This window comes from Myxine glutinosa, chromosome 13 (genome assembly GCF_964187855.1).
Source record: "Myxine glutinosa chromosome 13, kmMyxGlut1.1, whole genome shotgun sequence".
Lineage (NCBI taxonomy): Eukaryota > Metazoa > Chordata > Myxini > Myxiniformes > Myxinidae > Myxine > Myxine glutinosa.
In genome coordinates this window covers 43,379,062-43,400,128 of record NC_136273.1, presented here as the reverse complement: position 1 = coordinate 43,400,128, position 21,067 = coordinate 43,379,062, and the positions used below count along the sequence as shown (strand labels likewise).

Here is a 21,067-nt window from a genome sequence, read left to right as displayed (position 1 = left end):
TCGCTGTACATTGTAACTCGGTTAGCTTGGACATTCATATTGTCATATGAATGCTGCTAATGATGGAATGCTCTGCCTGATAATCATCAGGATGTCCGTTTTTAGTCAGGCAAGGAATCAAATTCAGACTTGATAGCTTCATGATGTGTAGCTTCCCTCTGAGCCATCATGTGAGCCAATAAGATTGTGCTGGATTCACAATCGAGGACACTTGATGGTATCCGTTTATCCTGTCGCAGTTAACTTGCGACCATATATACGGTCGAGTCGAGGGAAAGTACGCTTGAGCGCGATTGATACCACTTTGTATAAAAGTCTTAAGAAGCATTAAACAAATTATTTGCACATTTACCTTGTTCCATTGGGAACTGATTCTGATTTTTTTCTGATAGGTTCGGATTTTGGGATTTGTGCATTGTATGCCCGGATTGTGTTTTCAGTGAAAACTCACTTCTGATATTCTATCATCCTTATCTGGTGCTTAAAGAAACATTTTATAGTCAAGGTGGCAGAACCGATTCAATATTTTGGTCAGACAAAGGAGTATCTTGACTTGTCTATTGTCCATTTCTTCTTCTTCTTTGTATTGTTCTTCATTCGTGCGGAGCACATGGCTGTCTGTAGCATCATTTGCCTGGGGCACAGCTTTGTTGCTGATGATGTTCCCCCTCTGGGTTCGAAGCAAAATTTGTAAAATATTTTTGTAAATTAATTTAATTTGTAATATCCCCAGAGTGCTGGAGATAGGTCACATATTCTTTGCAAGGACACCGTGAGGCAGGGGCGGACTGAGCAGTCGGGCATTTGGGTACCGACCGAGGACCAAGGCCATCAAGGGGCCCGTGTTCAAAAAGAAAGAATGAAAGTGAACATTTGTTTTTTTTGGCAAATTTTTCATGGAAATGACATGGACAAATACTAATTTAGTCCTTGTGTGCAATTTATTACATGGTGTACTGTTTCAGACAACTTATCATGACTTTTGCCATATTATATACTTAACTACTAAACATTCCATGATGCTTTGGACTGTAATGTATGGTCTGTATTCTGCAACACGAGGTGCACCAGTTTCTGGTTCATAAAATTAGTGTATAGTATTTGTTTTTAATTCACGATCTCGTTATTATTCTGCATATTTATGTACAAATGGTGGTTTTGCTAAACGTTTATTTCGCACCGTGTCATTCAAAAATTTTATCTAACAGGGCCCAAAGACCCCTGCCCGAGGGCTCAGAATACTGTCAGTCCGCCCCTACGGCGTGGGGTCTTTAAGGTCTACCAACTGATGCAATCAGATGTGACGCCTAGATTAATGTCCATCCGAGGGACAGCGCACACATCGATGAATGCGTGCGAATGTGTGCACACAGCGCACACATCCTGGTGTTTCACCATTAAGGTGAAACACCAGGATGACAGTTTTATAGCTGTGTCGGAATTCAAACCCAGGCTAGACTGCTTAGAGGCAAGTGTACCTCTTGGCCATCCTGCCAGCCTTTCAAAGTTTTTTACCCCACACACATCGCACTTAGCGGGGGTCAAATGATTGGTTCACTGTGTGCCTGACAGACGTCAGTCCATGATCGAGGAACTTGATTTCAGTTGAATGAAATATTTTAAACAATGTGGAGCGCAAATCGGAACACAAACCTACAGTTTAGCAGTACTTTGGCTCTGAATTTCGCAAATTGTGTGGAGTCTCATCCCGAGCGCGCATGCGCCTGCCACGGTAAAACAATTGCTTCAGTCTGTCTGTTAGATGGCAGTCAAACAAAATTGAAAATCATCCAGACAGAAACACTTACTGTTTTTAGGGACATCACAAAGGACACAAACAACCGGTATGAATAATTAATGGGACTTGTTGAACAAGGTGGTTTAAAAGACGCTGCATCAATGGCGGGTAACCCTCTGGAATTTTGTTTTTTGTGCAACCTTTAAAATCTTTATTTTATTTCAATATAATTATTCACTTGAATATGGTAGAACACAAATTTCCTTTTTGACACTTTCAAAATCCTTTCATTCAGTGTACTTGGAGAAAATAATCTGGCATTTTACATAATCTCGACCAATCAAATCTGCAGCTCGCAGATGGGCTTGTCCTTTTTGCCATGTCCTTTTTTCTCAAGACTGCGTGGGGCTAAGGTGTTCTATGAACTATCTTAGGTTTTCAAAGTAATGGGAACTAGAAAGCATCTGAAAATGCAAAGCCCGTCCACGTCCGTTTGTATTCAGACGTCTGTCTTTTTTTTTCTCTTTTTTTGTATACAAGATCGAGGCTCGTGCAAGAGCTAACATTGATCACAAAAAGACAAGCTGACACATAAAACATAAAACATATGATAAAGAGAGTGGGAGAACAATATGGAGCGCAGGGACATCGGGATATCTGTGGGAGGGAGAAGGTTTGGGGGGAGTAGGCATGGGAAGGTGTGGGGAAGATGTGGGGTAGGGATGAGTGGGAGAGGTATAAAACACATGGACACTGCTAGGACTTCCAGGAAAGAAGTCGGTATTTCAAAAAAGTGTATCTTGGGTGAATTAACGGGGGTAGAAAAGATCAAGGTTTTGGATGGGGGAAGATAAGAGACTGTGGTGAACAGATGTTTTGAAGACTTCTTTTAAAGTTTTAAAGTCTTCTTCTAAATGCTCAAAATAACGAAAACAGTTTTTAAAAAAGACAAAATGAAAATTGATTTTACGCAACCTTGAACTTTGACCTTTTGATCTAAAAAAAAATCGGCTTATAGCTTTTGATTGGAGAACCAATTCAGTGACCCAATATGCATGTTCTTTAAATTTCAGGTCAATCAGATTTAAAAAATGACGATTTTATGTGACGCTGACCTTTAACCTTGCAGAATTTTTCAATTTGGCTAAGTTTTGACAAAAGTGAAGTTAAAAACTGTGATTGCTTTGTGTTTTTTCGAATTGAAATATACTATCTTGTCAATGGGACGGGGGAGACACCCTTCAATGTCTCACTCAATGAAAAATGGCTTAAAATAAAGATTAAATCACTACATTTCTGACTAATTATATATTGTTAAAAACAAATCTTATAAAGCCAGTCCAATGTTGCCTCATTTTTTCAACAAGCACCAGAATGCACTTTTCAACCACTATTCCGTTCTCTGGCATCTTGAATGACCTCATCACCAGATGTATCCCGTTTGCTGAGAGGGATACTTGGGTCATCACTGAAACATCATGAACCAGTTGAATGATGTTCAAGATTTTCATCCTCGGCTCGACTCGAGCTTACTCGTGGGCTGGTAGGGTAGCCTAGAGGTATGCACACTCGTTTCAGTATGCACACAGTTTTTGAATCCTGACCAAGGTATAAAGTGCCATCCTGGTATTGTTCAAGTGGGGCAGTGTATCAACATGTGCTTTAAGCTGGGTGTCCCCATCTGCTAGTCGGTGGACATTCCAAGATCCAACAATGTCTTTTGCAAAGAGGACCATGGCTGAATTCCAAATTCCTGTCACCTTCAGTTAAACGTCAGGCCCGGCTAGCCGGTTCATGCATGAAAGACTTGCGGCAACAAATTAATTTGGGCCATTTAATAAGTAGTTGTGGTCTACTTGAGCTTATTCAGGTTGACCATTGGAAACCAGTCTGCTTCGATACAGAGGGCAAGATACCTTCAGGTATATTTCTCCTTGGGTTTTGTTCCATTGTGAAACATTATTTTATCCCTCGGCCAAATGGCCATTTTCCTTGAGATGTTCCCTCCATTCCCTTGATGATGGTTGACTCAGTCATTTTCCATGGCAGGTAAATACTAATATAAAGCATAAACAACATCATAGAAGTCACCTGTAAATATGAATATATTGTGATGTAAAAACAGGTGTACTAATATAAAATGTTGCCTGTGGTTTTGAGGCAGATATTGTTATCCAGTCAAGTTTTGAGGCCTAATTCTAATTGTTATACTCTTTTTGTTTTACCCATCCACAGGCGAGCCCGTGGATGTACTGAAAGCACTGGATTTTGCCTCCAGACCACCTGGAATCACCCAAGCCATTGGCTTCTGCTCAAGCAGGAAAGATGACCGTAAAGTTGACAGGGCCTACAGGGTTGGAAAAGACGCTCAGCTGAGCATTCCCACAAAACAGTTGTTCCCAGGTAGGCTGACATTCCTGCTTTCTTGGCCTAATCTTTAATCTTCATTCTTCCAGATTACAGGCCGCAGCCGCGCACAGTCTGTTGAAGAGTCTCAAGTCGTGGTTTGATTAAACCTGAACAAATGAATTGGAAGATATGAACATGATGACGTGGAAGGATAGTACGACGCAAGTCATTGCTCTCTCAAATTCAAGGCACACTCTAATCAAGGCCATAATCTAAGGTTTAATTAATTTGGATATACTGCATATGTATTTTCATTACAGAGTTCCAAGAGGAACAGGTTGAGATTAGTAATGCCGACCAGCATCAAAGCATCACACTGTGTGCATAATTATCGGTAAGTCATGGGATTCAATCCAGGTATCGAACACCCATATTGGTTAATAACAGCACACATGAAAGATATTCAACAACATCTGAGAACAGCATTCCACAAAGAAGTCAGTTGTTTTTAAAAACATTTCATTTTAAATATTTTGTTTCTAGATGGCATGCATGATCTGGTGATCTGGTGATCTGGTGCAGATGATCATGATATGCAGATGATATGCAGATGATCTGGTGTTGATTACAAAAAGTATGGATGAACTGAAGGAAAATATGAACAAGTGGATGGAATGTAGGGAGACAAAAGGTCTGAAGGTGAATATCGGAAAGACGAAGGTGATGGCAAGTGGTAAAGCATGTGGTGAGGTGGAAAGAACTGGGAAGTGGCCGTGTGCTGTGTGCAGGAAGGGTGTCGGAGTGAACTCCATTCAATGTACAATGTGCGCTGAGTGGATTCATCAAAAATGTAGTGGTCTGAGAGGGTCATTTACCAGTGTGGCAGCTACATTCAAATGTAAGGTGTGCACAGAAGGAGCTGCAGATGGAGGAAATGTTGAGTTGGATCTTGGAGACGGCATGAGGCTGGAAGGTGTGAAAACATTTTGCTACCTCGGAGACATGCTGAATGGAGAAAGTGGCTCAGACTCGGCAACGGTTGCTAGAGTGAGATGTGCATGGAAGAAGTTTCGGGAACTGAGTGGCGTGCTGATGATGAGGGGAGTGTCATTGAAGCTGAAGGGAAAGGTGTATGCTGCATGTGTGAGAAGTGTTATGATTTATGGGAGCGAGACATGGGTAATGAACGTAGAGCAGCAACGAAGGTTGGAAAGGGTGGAAATGCGAATGGTTCGGTGGATGTGTGGAGTATCGTTGAGAGAGAGGAAGACAAATGATGAATTGCGAAAGATGATGGGAATAGAGCCTGTGATTGATGCTGTGAAGAGGAACAGGTTGAGATGGTTTGGTCATGTGTTGAGGAAGGATGAAAGTGACTGGTTGAGAAGAGTGATGGAAATGAATGTAGAAGGAAGTAGAGGATGGGGAAGACCGACAAAGACTTGGCTAAAGATGGTGGAAGAATAAATGCGGGCAAGGGGGTTAACAAGGGGAGATGCAGAAAATAGGGCAAAATGGAGAAGATTGTCATGGGGACCGCAAGGCTAACCCCTGCGCTAGCAGGGAAAATGGCCTTAAAATGCATGTTGTGTTGTTGTAGATGGCATGCATGGATCATGTGGTTCTAACTCCAGAGAGTGTTGATTACGTAGGAAAGATGAGACAAAGAGCTACTGAGCTTGGGGGAAGTGCCATCATTTCTTGGGGAACTCGGTACCAGGGACGTCAACAATGGTGCCGCCTTTCTCACCGCACTCAGCTGGGCATGCCCAAAGGAGAAATGGCCTCCTCCCCACGGATGTCAATCTATGGTTCTTTGTCCTTGCTCTTATCCTTTTAAAATGCTGAATTTCAAGCAAGGAAGCAGCATGTACCATTTCGAAAGTCTTTGGTATGACTCGGCCGGGGTTTTAACCACCGACCTCCCAGACTAAGGAGAAGACACTCATACCATTTCACCACCTAATCTGGTTTTAGAGACTGCTATTGGCAATTTTAGTATTGGATTGTGCTTTTCAGTTGGAGGAATACTCAAAACGAGGAAACTTTGGGACTTGGTGACAACTCTCAGAAGTCCTCAAAATTGAGCTTTCATTGTCGTTTCAAAAGGATTTTTTTTTTGTATACAAGATCGAGTCTCGGGTAAGAGCTAACATCAATCACAAAAAAACAAAAAAACGGACACACAAAACATACAATACAGGGAGCGGGAGACAAGATTGGAAGAGAGAGGGAAGCACACAAGTACAACAGCAGAGAACAGGGACAACGGAAGATCTGTGGGAGGGAGAGGACTTGGGGGGAGGAGGCATGGGAAGGTGGGCGGAGGGGTGGGGGGGGGGGGGGGGTTGTGGAGGAGAAGAGTGGGTGGGGGTGGTGGGTGGTAAAGCATAAAACACATGGACACTGCTAGAACTTCCAGGAAAGAAAGAAGTCAGTATTTCCAAAAAAAAAAGTGGATTTGGGGTGAATTAAGGGGGTAAAAGAGATCAAGGTTTTGGATGGGGATAGATAAGAGATGGTGGTGAACAGCTGTTTTAAAGACCTGGAAGGAGGAGTGGGATTGAAGCGAGTGAGGGACTTTGTTCGAGCGGTGGGAGTAAAGAGGAATGAAGGAGTGAAGGTGAGCAGAGAGTCTTGAGCAGCATGCACTGAACAAGAGCATGCACAGGATAAAACTGAACATGGATTTACAACTTATATCTCACATTCTTAGCCACATTGGAATCACAATTCAAGTTAAAATCCCTCCTTCTTACAATACATGTGTTACAGGTGTTATTTTTAATAATACCTCATTCTTGCAATCCAAATTACAACACCTGTGATGGCACACACAAAACAGGATATCTCACCAAGGAATTCATGACATTTATAAGGATTGCTCTGCAGCAATACCTGGGTGACAGGTCCCTTTCTAACAAAATGTACCTTTCTAGCCGCTGGAATAATGGTGTGAACCTCTGTGGTTTCATTGTGCTTTCCTTGGCATCACATGGGCCTGCGTGCCATGTGAGTACAATTATGCGCAAACGACGAACTTGCATGCGGTGCCGTGGTTTTTTAACGTGTGCAGCTGGATTATAGCACAGTTTTAGACGATTCGGCCCAGTTGCACTTTCTAATCAAAATAGCATTAACAAAATGCGCGTGTTTGTATTTTCTTATGCTCTGAGAAGTACAACTGTGTGTCATAAGAGTGAAGTACAGTAATTATTTCACTCAATGGTCCTGCAAGATATTTGTGCATTACTCTGTCTGCCTGTTTTTCTTTATTCTTTTGTACTTCTTCCTTCCCTCCCTTCCCTAAGGAGTCTTGCCAAAACTAAATTATGTTGATGAACAATATTGTAGTAGGAATGCTATCTTTGTTTAAAAAGGGGTTTTCCCTAATAATGCATTCTCTTTTGTAGGTGTACATAGACTTCCTAATATTCAATAGAGTCGGCCTTTGCTGCATCCTAACATATCAGGCCAGTTTTTAAATTTCCTCCTGGTATTTGAGGTGGTATTTTAAAGCTTGATCTAGACCTGGGGTGGGGAACCTCCGGCCTCCGGGCCGTATACGGCCCGCGAGACCGTTTGATCCGGCCCGCGAGACAATTCATCTATCTATAAAAAAAAAAAAATTTTTTTTTTTTTTTGTATACAAGATCGAGGCTCGTGAAAGAGCGAACATTAATCACACAGAAAGACAAACCGACACATAAAACAAATAACATCGGGAGCAGTAGACAAGATGGGGAGAGAGGGGGAAGGACACAAACACAACATTTGAGAGCAGGGACCGAGAGACATGGAGACATCGAGAGATCTGTGAGAGGGAAAGGGCTTTGGGGGGGGGGGGGGCATGGGAAGGGGGGGCATGGGAAGGGGGGTGGGAGAGGTATAAAACATATGGACACTGCCAGGACTTCCAGGAAAGAAGTTGGAATTTCAAACAAGGTGGATCTGGGGTGAATTAGCGGGGGTAGAAAAGATCAAGGTTTTGGATGGGGGAAGATAAGAGATGGTGGTGAACAGCTGTTTTAAAGACCTGGATGGAGGAGTGGGATTGAAGGGAGTGAGGGAGTTTGTTTCAGAGGTGGGGGAAAAGAGGAATGAAAGAGTGAAGGTGAGCAGACAGCCGAGATTTCGGCAGTTTAACCATCAGAGGGTTGCTGGCAGATCTTGTGCAACCTGTAGGAATATTTGGGGGACAGAGCACAGAGAGAGCTGGGGGTGCAAGACCGGAGAGGAGTCGGAAGAAGACAGAAAGACCACCTACCTGCCTGCGGTGAGTGAGTGAAAGGCCCTCAGAGATAGCTTCATCGCGGGAGATTCCAATAATTCTGAAAGCTTTGGTTTCAACAGCGTGAAGCCGAGCTAGGTGTGAGGCAGGAGCACCGGCCCATAGGGGAGAACAGTATTCCATTGAGCTGCGGATGAAAGCCTTGTATGTGGTGAGTTGCTCAGGTGTGCCGAGGAAGGATTTCGCACGACGGAGGATGCCCAGTCGGCGACTGGCTTTGGAGGCCAGCTTGGAAATGTGGTTTTCCCAAGAAAGATCATGGCAGATAGTGAGACCCAAAAGCTTGAGCGACAGAACTTCTTGGAGAGGATTGTTGAGAAAGTAGATGGGAGGGTTGTCCAGTCGATCTTTTCGGAGAGACATAATAAGAGTGTGAGATTTGTCCTCCCTTTGCTCGAGTTCTACAAACTGTATGTACGTGCTGAGGATTTTCCCATTCTGAGGAGACATGCACTGAAGTTTGCATCACTGTTTGGGACGACCTACAGCTGTGAGCAGTTCTTTTCAAAACTGACTCTTGCAAAGACTCGGTTTCGCTCAAGACTGACTGACCCAAACCTGCAAAAACAGCTGCGAGTAGCATCATCATCACTACCACCTGACACCAAACGCCTCGCCAAAGAGAAACAGTTCCAGCCATCGCATTAGGTGAGTCCGATATATGTATTCAATAATTTAGCATGGCCCTCGAAGGATGTTCTAAAAATCGAAATGGCCCTCGACAGGAAAAAGGTTCCCCACCCCTGATCTAGACTGTGAGCAGTATGGCCAGATTGATGCTGCTGTTGCATTATTTTGAAGAATGTTTACAAGATAGTCTTTCAGCACGACAAAGGCAGCTCGATGCTGATACTTCTGGTTATACCTCCGCCACCTAAGGTGGATGGAGGTTATGTTTTCACCCCTGTCCGTCTGTTTGTCTGTGAGCAAGATATCTCAAAAGGTTGTGGACCGATTCTGACAAAATTTGGTGGCCATGTTGTGTGTGTGACAAGGAAGAACTGATTCGATTTTGGTGAAGATCCGGATCCGGATACGATAATTTTTAAAGCGATTCTTCATCGTTGATTGATTGGGCCAAAAACGATATATAGCACGATATCTCAAAAACTTATTGACGGATTCGGCCGAAACCTGGTCAACAGGTTGGGGGTGTGACGAGGACGAATTGATTCGATTTTGGTGAAGATCCGAATCCGGATACAGATATGAGAATTTTTTAATTTCGTAAGTGATTCTTCACCATTGAGAGATGGGCCCAAAAACGATATATAGCATGATATTAAAAAAGGTTATGGACGATGTATGACAAAATTGGTTATCATTCTTAACGGATTGGTTATGATGATAAATGCAATGATAAGTAGAACAGCACCGACCCAACACATCGCCAAGTTTCTTCCAAATCTGTCCATGACCTTTTGAGATATCCTGCTCACAAACAGACAAACGGGTGAAGACACAACCTCCGTCCACGTTCAGTAGTAGAGGTAAATACAGAATGGCGTGTTGTAGTTTTTCAGTCATTGAGAAGCTTGTGTTTAATCAGCCACTGGTAACGGGTTTTTTTTAGTCAGTGCTTATCATTGTACAATCTCATTAGGGTCGAAGTGATTCGCCAGAATTCTGTGATCGGGTTATCCCATCCACAACCGCATCATCAAGTGCTATCGGTGAAAAGCACAGAAGCATTAACAAAATTCAATATTCATGATGAAAATGAGAACGCAAAAACAACATGCCCATGATTAAATCACAGAGAGGCAGTTTAGCTGGGGATGATCAAAATTGAAGCAACATGGCAGAGATTCACGTTGCCCAAGATTTCGGTTTATTTTTCTGGAGATAAGTGGTGCCCTGTCTTTTGGATTGCGGAGGAGCTTGTTGGTCAGATCAAGTCATCGTCTATCGGAGAACCAAATCCACCCGCTCTCAATATCCTGCTGCTGAACATACAGTCACGTGAAAAGTAAGTACACCCCATGTAAAGTTTTGACTTTTTCAACATATTTCAACATACAGCTATTTGGTCTTCATTTCAACAATATTGATAGATAAAGGTGATAAAATATAACAAATATCATGAAACATTTGCATTTTGTAATCCATTGTATAATTTAAATAAACATAAATGCAAATTTCGCATGTGGAAAAAGTAAGTACACCCCCACATTTATCACTCCTTCAAATACCTAAAATTAGAATCAGGTGCACCAGCTCAGGTGCAAATGAATAGAACATCGTTAGAGACGATCTTGGAGGAACCTATCCTATTTAAACCTCAGACATTTAGTTTGGTTTGCTCTTTGTTGTTGAAGTGTGCGGTGTCACCATGCCAAGATCAAAAGAGCTCTCTGAGGCCTTCAGAAAGAAGGTTACAGATGCCTACGAGACTGGGAAGGGATTTAAAAAGATCTCCAAACAATTTGAAATCAATCATTCGACTGTCCGGAAGATCATCTACAAGTGGAGAAGATTCCAAACAACTGCCAACCTGTTCAGGCCAGGCCGCCCCAGCAAGTTCAGCCCGAGAGCAGACCGCAAGATGCTGAAGAAGTCTCTAAGGACCCCAGAATGTCATCACGTGACTTACAGGTAGCTCTTGCCACTGTTGATGTCAAAGTGCACGAGTCTACCATTAGAAAGAGGCTGTACAAATTTGATCTACATGGGAGGTGTGCCAGGAGGAAACATTTGCTGTCCAGAAAGAACATCAGGGAAAGACTAAAGTTTGCCAATGAACACCAAGGCAAAGATCAGCACTTCTGGAACAATGTGCTCTGGACAGATGAGTCAAAGGTAGAGCTATTTGGCCACAGTATCAGCAGACATGTTTGGCGAAAACCAAAGACACCATTTGACCACAAGAACCTGATACCAACTGTAAAGCACGGTGGTGGATATATTATGGTTTGGGGCAGCTTTGCTGCATCAGGGCCTGGGCAGCTCACCATCATAGAATCCACTATGAATTCTTCATTGTACCAGAGGGTGCTTGAGGATAATGTGAGGCCATCTGTCGGAAAGTTGAAGCTCAACCGAAGGTGGACCTTGCAACACGACAATGACCCTAAACATACCAGTAAATCCACCAAGGAATGGCTGAAAAGAAAGAAATGGAGGGTTCTGGAATGGCCAAGTTAAAGACCGGATCTAAATCCCATCGAGATGGTTTTTTTTTTTTTTTTTTGGTATACAGAGTCGAGGCTCGTGAAAGAGCTAACATTTATCAAACAAACAAATCAAACAAACAAGCAAACAAAGTATATAAAAAGGAGAGCGGTCGACAAGATGGGGAGAGAAGGGGATGAAGCACACAAACACAACATTTGAGAGCAGCGACATCGGGAGATGTGTGGGAGGGAGAGGGCCTGGAGGGAGGCAGGATAGGTATAAAACGCAAGGACACCAAGGATTTCCAGGAAAGAAGTCGGCACCTCAAAAAAGTGGATTTGGGGTGAAATTAGCGGGGGTAGAAAAGATCAAGGTTTTGGATTGGGGAAGATAAGAGATGGTGGTGAACAGCCGTTTTAAAGACCTGGAGGGAGGAGTGGGATTGAAGAGAGTGAGGGAGTTTGTTCCAGAGGTGGGAGAAAAGAGGAATGAAGGAGTGAAGGTGAGCAGAGAGTCTTGATTTTGGCAGTTTAATCATAAGAGGGTTGCAGGCAGATCTTGTGCGACCTGTAGGAATATTTGGGGGACAGAGCTCAGAGAGAGCTGGGGGAGCAAGGCCGGAGAGGAGTCGGTAGAAGACGGAAAGACCACCAACCTGCCTGTGGTGAGTAAGTGAAAGGCCCTCAGATATAGCGTCATCGCGGGAGATTCCAATGATTCTGAACGCTTTGGTTTCAACAGCGTGAAGACGAGCTAGGTGTGAGGCAGGAGCACCAGTCCAGAGGGGAGAGCAGTACGCCATTGAGCCTGCGCAAGAAAGCCTTGTATGTAGTGAGGAGCTCAGGTGTGCCAAGAAAGGACTTCACACGACGGAGGATGACCAGTCGGCGACTGGCTTTGGAGGCCAGCTTGGAAATGTGGTTTTCCCAGGAAAGATCATGGCAGAAAGTGAGACCCAAAAGAAAGATTTGTGGGGGCATTTGTTGTGGAGGGATTTGAAACGAGTTGTGCATGCAAGAAATCCCTCAAACATCGCACAGCTGAAAGAATTCTGCATGGAGGAGTGCGCAAAATATCTCCCAGTCGATGTCAGAGACTGGTAGACAGTTATAAGAAACGCTCACTTGAGGTTGTTTCTTCCAAAGGGGGCAATACCACCTATTAGAGCCAACGGTGTACTTACTTTTTCCACATGCAAAATTTGCATTTACGTTTATTTAAATTATACAATGGACTACAAAATATAAATGTTTCATGATATTTGTTTTATTATATCACCTTTATCTATCAATATTGTTGAAATGAAGATCAAATAGCTGTATGTTGAAATGTGTTGAAAAAGTCAAAACTTTACATGGGGTGTACTTACTTTTTCATGTGACTGTATATGTTCAATCTTGGTTTCATCAGACCACAGAATCTGGTTTCTCACAGACTGAGAGTCCTTTAGGTGCTTTTTTGCAAACTCCAAGTGGGCTTTCATGTGTCTTTCACTGAGGAGAGGCTTCCGTCTGGCCACTCTGCCATAACGCCAAATCGGTGGAGTGCTGCAGTGATGGTTGTCCTTCTGGAAGTTTGCTCCCATCTCCACACAGGATCTCTGGAGCTCAACCAGAGTGACCATCGGGTTCTTGGTCACCGCTATTACCAAGGCCCTCCTCCCCCGATTGCTCAGTTTGGCCGGGCGGCCAGCTCTCGGAAGAGTTCTGGTTGTTCCAAACTTCTTCCATTTAAGAATTATGGAGGTCACTGTGCTCTTGGGAACCTTCAATGCAGCCGAGATTTTTTTTGTAGGCTTCCCCAAATCTGTGCCTCGACCCAATCCTGTCTCTGAGCTCTGCAGGCAGTTCCTTCGACCTCATCACTTGGTTTTTGCTCTGATGTGCATTGTCAGCTGTGAGACCTTATATAGACAGGTGTGTGCCTTTCCAAATCATGTCCAATCAATTGAATTTACCAGAGGTGGACTCCAATCAAGGTGTAGAAACATCTCAAAGATGATCAAGAGAAATGGGTGGCACCTGAGCTAAATTTCAAGTGTCATCGCAAAGGGTATGAATACTTATGTCAACGTGATATTTCAGTTTTTTCTTTTTAATAAATTTGCAAAACTTTCTAAAATCCTGTTTTCGCTGTCATTATGGGGTATTGAGTGTAGATTGATGAGGGAAAAAATGAATTTAAACGATTTCAGCATCAGGCTGCAACATAACAAAATTTGAAAAAAGTGAAGGGGTCTGAATACTTTCTGAATGCACTGTAAATTCAGCAACAGACTCGACTCTTGTTGGATAACATTTGATGAAAAAATGATTAATGTTCAGCATATTGGTCGGTCCCACATTGCGGTGATGGCTTTTCCGCATGTCCCTGTGATGGGAAACTCATCAGCTGACTTCATAAAGCCAATTATGAAGTTCCACCAAATCAACCTCCCCATTTTTTAAAATTTAATTTTATTCCCGATACCTTACCACTTATAAATGTCGTCGGAACATTAATCTGACAACCTTATAGTTGATGCTTTCCCATGAAAGACTTTCTGTTCGACTTGAGTTGCGTCATGAGCCATGCTCCTCACAAAGTGATCTGCAAACTTGGAAGGTTTGGCCAATAAGTCAAAGACGCATCTTGGAAGTGGAATTCTCACATGGCTACAACTTGGATTCCTCGGGTGATGTTCATGCAGATGTTATTTATTTTTAAGACTTTCCCCTGATGTCTCTCATTTTTCACTCAACTGGAGGAATGAGTCATTTTCTCTATAATTTATCTTTCTATATAGCTCCTCGTGGTTCCTCAAATCTAAGGAAGCATGCCATTGCTCCTTTGTCAATCATTGTGTGCTTTTATAGTTTTATTAAGTACAGTACAAGCAAATCACCTGCCCACTCTGCCATAAAGCCCAGATCGGTGGAGTGTTGCAGTGATGGTTGTCCTTCTGGAAGTTTCTCCCATCTCCACACAGGATCTCTGGAGCTCAGCCAGTGACCAACGAGTTCTTGGTCACCTCTCTTACCAAGGCCCTTCTCCCCCGATTGCTCAGTTTGGCCGGGCGGCCAGCTCGAGGAAGAGTTCTGGTTGTTCCAAACTTCTTCCATTTAAGAATTATGGAGGCCACTGTGTTCTTGGGAACCTTCAATGCAGCAGAATTTTTTTTGTTGGCTTCCCCAGATCTGTGCCTCGACACAATCCTGTCTCTGAGCTCTGCAGGTAGTTCCTTCGACCTCATGGCTTGGTTTTTGCTCTGATATGCATTGTCAGCTGTGAGACCTTACATAGACAGGTGTGTGCCTTTCCAAATCATGTCCAATCAATTGAATTTACCATAGGTGGACTCCAATCAAGGTGTAGAAACATCTCAAAGATGATCAAGAGAAATGTGAGGCACCTGAGCTAAATTTCAAGTGTCATAGCAAAGGGTATGAATACTTAGTCAAGTGAAAAAGTACGTACACCCCATGTAAAGCTTTGACTTTTTCAACATATATCAACATACAGCTATTTGATCTTCATTTCAACAATATTGAAAGGTAAAGGTGATATAATACAACAAATATCATGAAACATTTATATTTTGTAGTCCATTGTATAATTAAAATAAACATTCATGCATATTTCGCATGTGGAAAAAGTAAGTACACCCTTGGCTCAAATAGGGGGTATTTCCCCCTTTGGCAGAAACAACCTCAAGTACGCATTTCTTATAACTGTCTACCAGTCTCTGACATCGACTGGGAAAAATTTATGCCCACTCCTCCATGCAGAATTCTTTCAGCTGTGCGATGTTTGAGGGGTTTCTTGCATGCACAGCTCGTTTCAAATCCCCCCACAACATGTCGATGGGATTTAGATCCGGCCTTGACTTGGCCATTCCAGAACCCTCCAGAACCCTCCTTGGTGGATTTACTAGTCTGTTTAGAGTCATTGTCATGTTGCAAGGTCGACCTTCGGTTGAGCTTCAACTTTCCGACAGATGGCCTCACATTATCCTCAAGCACCCTCTGGTACAATGAAGAATTCATAGTGGATTCTATGATGGTGAGCAGCCCAGGCCCTGATGCAGCAAAGCTGCCCCAAACCATAATATTTCCACCACCATGCTTTACAGTTGGTATCAGGTTCTTGTGGTCAAATGCTGTCTTTGGTTTTCGCCAAACATGTCTTCTGGTACTGTGGCCAAATAGCTCTACCTTTGACGCATCTGTCCAGAGCACATTGTTCCAGAAGTGCTGGTCTTTGCCTTGGTGTTCATTGGCAAACTTTAGTCTTGCCCTGATGTTCTTTCTGGACAGCAAATGTTTCCTCCTGGCACACCTCCCATGTAGATCAAATTTGTGCAGCCTCTTTCTTATGGTAGACTCGTGCACTTTGACATCAACAGTGGTAAGAGCTACCTGTAGGTCGCGTGATGACATTCTGGGGTCCTTAGAGACTTCTTTCAGCATCTTGTCGTCTGCTCTCGGGCTGAACTTGCTGGGGCGGCCTGGCCTGAACAAGTTGGCAGTTGTTTGGAATCTTCTCCACTTGTAGATGATCTTCCGGACAGTCGAATGATTGATTTCAAATTGTTTGGAGATCTTTTAAATACCTTCCAGACTCGTAGGCATCTATAACCTTCTTTCTGAAGGCCTCAGAGAGCTCTTTTGATCTAGGCATGGTGACACCGCACACTTCAACAACAAAGAGCAAACCAAAGTAAATGTCTGAGGTTTATATAAGACAGGTTCTTCCAAGATCCTCTCTAACGATGTTCTAATCATTTGCACCTGAGCTGGTGCACCTGATACTAATTTTAGGTATTTGAAGTAGTGATTTCAAACAATTTGAAATCAATCATTCGACTGTCTGGAAGATCATCTACAAGTGGAGAAGATTCCAAACAATTGCCAACTTGTTCAGGCCAGGCCGCCCCAGCAAGTTCAGCCCGAGAGCAGACCGCAAGATGCTGAAAGAAGTCTCGAAGGACCCCAGAATGTCATCACGTGACCTACAGGTAGCTCTTGCCACTGTTGATGTCAAAGTGGACGAGTTTACCATTAGAAAGAGGCTGCACAAATTTGATCTACATGGGAGGTGTGCCAGGAGGAAACATTTGCTGTCCAGAAAGAACATCAGGGAAAGACTAAAGTTTGCCAATGAACACCAAGGCAAAGACCAGCATTTCTGGAACAATGTGCTCTTGACAGATGAGTCAAAGGTAGAGCTATTTGGCCACAGTACCAGAAGACATGTTTGGCGAAAACCAAAGACAGCATTTGACCACAAGAACCTGATACCAACTGTTAAGCACGGTGGTGGAAATATTATGGTTTGGGGCAGCTTTGCTGCATCAGGGCCTGGGCAGCTCACCATCATATAATCCACTATGAATTCTTCATTGTAGCAGAGGGTGCTTGAGGATAATATGAGGCCATCTGTCGGAAAGTTGAAGCTCAACCGAAGGTGGACCTTGCAACATGACAATGACCCTAAACATACCAGTAAATCCACCAAGGAATGGCTGAAAAGAAAGAAATGGAGGGTTCTGGAATGGCCAAGTTAAAGCCCGGATCTAAATCCCATCGAGATGTTGTGGGGGATTTGAAACGAGCTGTGCATGCAAGAAACCCCTCAAACATCGCACAGCTGAAAGAATTCTGCATGGAGATGTGGGCAAAAATTTCTCCCAGTCGATGTCAGAGACTGGTAGACAGTTATAAGAAACGCCCACTTGAGGTTGTTTCTTCCAAAGGGGGCAATACCACCTATTAGAGCCAAGGGTGTACTTACTTTTTCCACATGCGAAATTTGCATTTATGTTTATTTAAATTATACAATGGACTACAAAATGTAAATGTTTCATGATATTTGTTATATTATATCACCTTTATCTATCAATATTGTTGAAATGAAGATCAAATAGCTGTATGTTGAAATATGTTGAAAAAGTCAAAACTTTACATGGGGGTGTACTTACTTTCTCACGTGACTGTATATGTACTGTTACGTATTACCTCCGCAAACCCCGGCTAGGGTTTGGTGCACCTCAGAGTCTTGACAGGAAATGTGGCAGAAAGATTTGTTATTATAAGGTAATGACTTGCGGTTGTGAATAAAATCAAATGAATCTTAAGTTCTGCAACCTTTAATGAGCAAAGCAAATAACAGCTCGATGTTACGATCAGCAACACGGACAACCGTGCATCCAGTGACCTTTCTCAAGAGTAAAGAAAAACAACTCTCTTTTCCCCTTTATATCAAGGGAAAGGGGGTGGGGACACCGGACCCACCAATCAACGCTGTTCTTAAACAAACTCGTGCCATTCAAATGGAAACCTTTTAAAGGTTGGATATACTAGATATAAAAATACTTTTTAAAGGTTGGAGAACTCAAGATGGATTCCAATCTATATATACTTGTATATTGTATAATAATTGGTGTAAACCATGACAAAACAGCAACTCAGGTACAGTCAGTGATCTATCTATATATCTACATGTCTGGGCAATGTCTATGTTGTCACTGAACTACTCCTTCAACCTTTTTTTCCATGGTTGTGAAATGTTTTTAATAACGTGGTGATGAGGTGTTTTGAATCACGTGGTGGTGAGGTGTTTTGATTTACATGGTTGTGAGGTGTTTTGAATTACTTAGTGGTGAGGTGTTTTGAATTATGTGGTGGTGAGGTGTTTTGAATTACATGGTGGTGAGGTGTTATTAATGCCGTGGTGGTGAGGTGTTTTGAATTACGTCGTGGTGAGGTGTTTTGAATTACGTCGTGGTGCGGTGTTTTGAATTACGTGGTGGTGAGGTGTTTTGAATTACGTGGTGGTGAGGTGTTTTGAATTACGTGGTGGTGAGGTGTTTTGAATTACGTGGTGGTGAGGTGTTTTGAATTACGTGGTGGTGAGGTGTTTTGAATTAAGTGGTGGTGCGGTGTTTTGAATTACATGGTGGTGAGGTGTTTTCAATTATGTGGTGGTGAGGTGTTTTGAATTACGTGGTGGTGAGGTGTTTTGAATTACGTGGTGGTGAGGCGTTTTTAATTATGTGGTGGTGAAGTGTTTTGAATTACGTGGTGGTGAGGTGTTTTGAATTACGTGGTGGTGAAGTGTTTTGAATTACGTGGTGGTGAGGTGTTTTTAATTACGTGGTGGTGAAGTGTTTTGAATTACGTGGTGGTGAGGTGTTTTGAATTCCGTGGTGGTGAGGTGTAATCGTCCCAAACTTCCAGTCTGTTCCTCCCCCTCCTGTATGTATGTGCTTAGGGTTTTATTTATTGATTTTTTTCAACCTAAATTGCTTTAAAAATGTAATATCACAAACACTACAAATAAATTTGTGCAAAATAATTGTTTGTATTATGATTGGTGTAAATCAGGACAAAACAGGAACTGATGTACATTCATTATCCTCAGCTAAAACAAGCCCGCTCCCCTGTAACGACGCGTGGTGAGGCGAGCGTGGCGAGCCGAGCCAAGCTAGTGTATATGTATATATATCACTATATCTCATGAAGTAATGGACATATTCGAACGGAATTTGGTGGACTGGTTGGGTGTGTCAACTGGACAAATAGATTTTATTTTGGTGAAGATCCGAATACGTATCTGGATTTGAGAATTAAAATTCTTTTTTTAAAGTGATTCTTCACCACCGAGTTGTGTGGCCAAAAACAATACATAGCATGATATTTCAAATATTGTGGACGGATTGTGACAAAACTAGGTGGATAAGTTGTTTAGGCGACAAGAACAAGCAGATTAGGTTTTGGTTTAGGGTCCGGATCCAGATCTCTCCTGACACTGGGATACAAAACATAAGCCGTTCAGCCTGTAGGAGGTATGTGCTCCACCATATGCCGTTCCAGTTTTAGTTTGCATTGTACGAGTATTTTAGCGCTGTGATCATTTACTGGCACGTGGCGTAACTGCACTGTCAGCGACATACATGCCAGTGCACATGATGTTGCAGGCGCAGATGAGAAGCAGTGTGGGGGAGTTAGTTTGGAGAACTGGAGACAAAAATGATGAAAAAAAGCATTTCAGCAGTGCTCAGAAATGCAAGCGCAAAGCATAATTGGAGGAAAATCTCATAAGCAAAACGGTCTCGTTTACACAGTTACTTCGGTTACTTCATGGCTTTCAAATTCAACTTTTGTGTTGATCTCCCATCTTTTACAATGGTTCCCCAAATGTTGGCCCACAGTTTTCTTTGGCACCAGGCCCACAAAAGATGAATCCTGCCCTTCTTACGTTATCGGATAATCCACAATGTTGGCCACCAGTTCGTGCTCCTTGTGGTGCTCACCCTCCCAATTTGAGTTCACAGAGAATCCACTCTCTATGTCTGATTGGTCATGAGAAAGAGTAATGAATAAACTGGAATGATTACTTGTCTTCCTGGATATGGTTCACAGAAGCTGACCCAACCTTGTTGTCGATGAGTTGTAGAAGTTCAACTCAGATTCACAGTCGCTCTTCAATGTCCTGACAAACCCATGGATTTAACAGCGTGAAGCTCTACAATGCTCTTGCCCTCATCAACCCCTGATAGGCAGCTTGTGGTTTGAAAACCAATGTTCAAACTCACTTTCCTTGTTGGATTAAATTTATAAAGTCTATCGATGTATTGCATGCTCTGACTTCTTTAGGCTTGATACATCTTGACGTGAGGTTAAATAACAAGGCCTCAAGTTCACGAGGAAGGAAATTAGGCACCATCGGCATAGGAACGGCTGCTGCGCATCAAAGGGAAATAAACTTGAGCTTTCACTCCTGTAGTTTGTCCAAGTGGCTTACACTGCCTCAATGGGTGGCATTTACACGTATCGCAATATGTCGTAGCAACTGCAACCTTCTTGACACCACTTTCAAGTCTTCTACCAATTGGGCCGTACCAAACTTTAATGGAGATATTGACCAACCGGTCAACTCAAAGAAACCTGCTCCGCATGCTGGGAAATCACGGAAAAGTGATCTATTTCAGCAAGAAAAGAAAAAGGTTTCATCTTGTGGACTGCATGCCTGTTCTCTAAAAGAACGTGGCTCATGAAAGAGCAAGGATGTTATAATGTTCTGTTGGCTGTACAGACTGCACCGGCCTATTCATACCAGTTTCTGAACATGTTCCGTCTTAGCTAAGAGACTTTACTTAAAAAAAAAAAAAAAGACAACTTCATGCTTGGCCCGTACATTGATTCTTGGAGCCGAGTCGAATTTGCTGAGCGCCTTCTCATAGCTATCATGCCATCTGTGCTCTTCTGGCCCAGGAATTGATGTCCCAGGTACTTGGTCTGCACAAGTCTTTCATAATCATTCCAAAGCTGCTGACAATGTTTATCCTGAATAATTCAGAACATCATCGAAAGAGGTGACCTAGCATTCGCTTTTCTTCATCTTGTCGATCGGCTTTCTTTTGAGCTAAGGAGTTATGCCATTATTTTTATTCTTGCAATTGGATACTTGAATCTCATATTGCATCGCGATGTAACTATCTGGGAACATTCCCTTAATGACTTGCTTATTCTTGTTTCAGAGAGAGAGAGCACAGACGTGACGTTTGTAGTGAATGCCTCATGTCTCTGCCTTCA

The 21,067-nt window shown here is 42.8% G+C and overlaps 1 protein-coding gene across 1 annotated transcript in view; it reads left to right on the top strand.

Moving 5' to 3' along the window:
* COL5A1 (collagen type V alpha 1 chain) overlaps positions 1–21,067 on the top strand; it is a 505,662-nt gene that overhangs the window by 76,379 nt on the left and 408,216 nt on the right. The window contains exon 2 of the mRNA XM_068102230.2: positions 3,974–4,141. Coding sequence (XP_067958331.1) covers positions 3,974–4,141 — 168 coding nt within the window. The remainder of the gene's footprint in view (positions 1–3,973; positions 4,142–21,067) is intronic.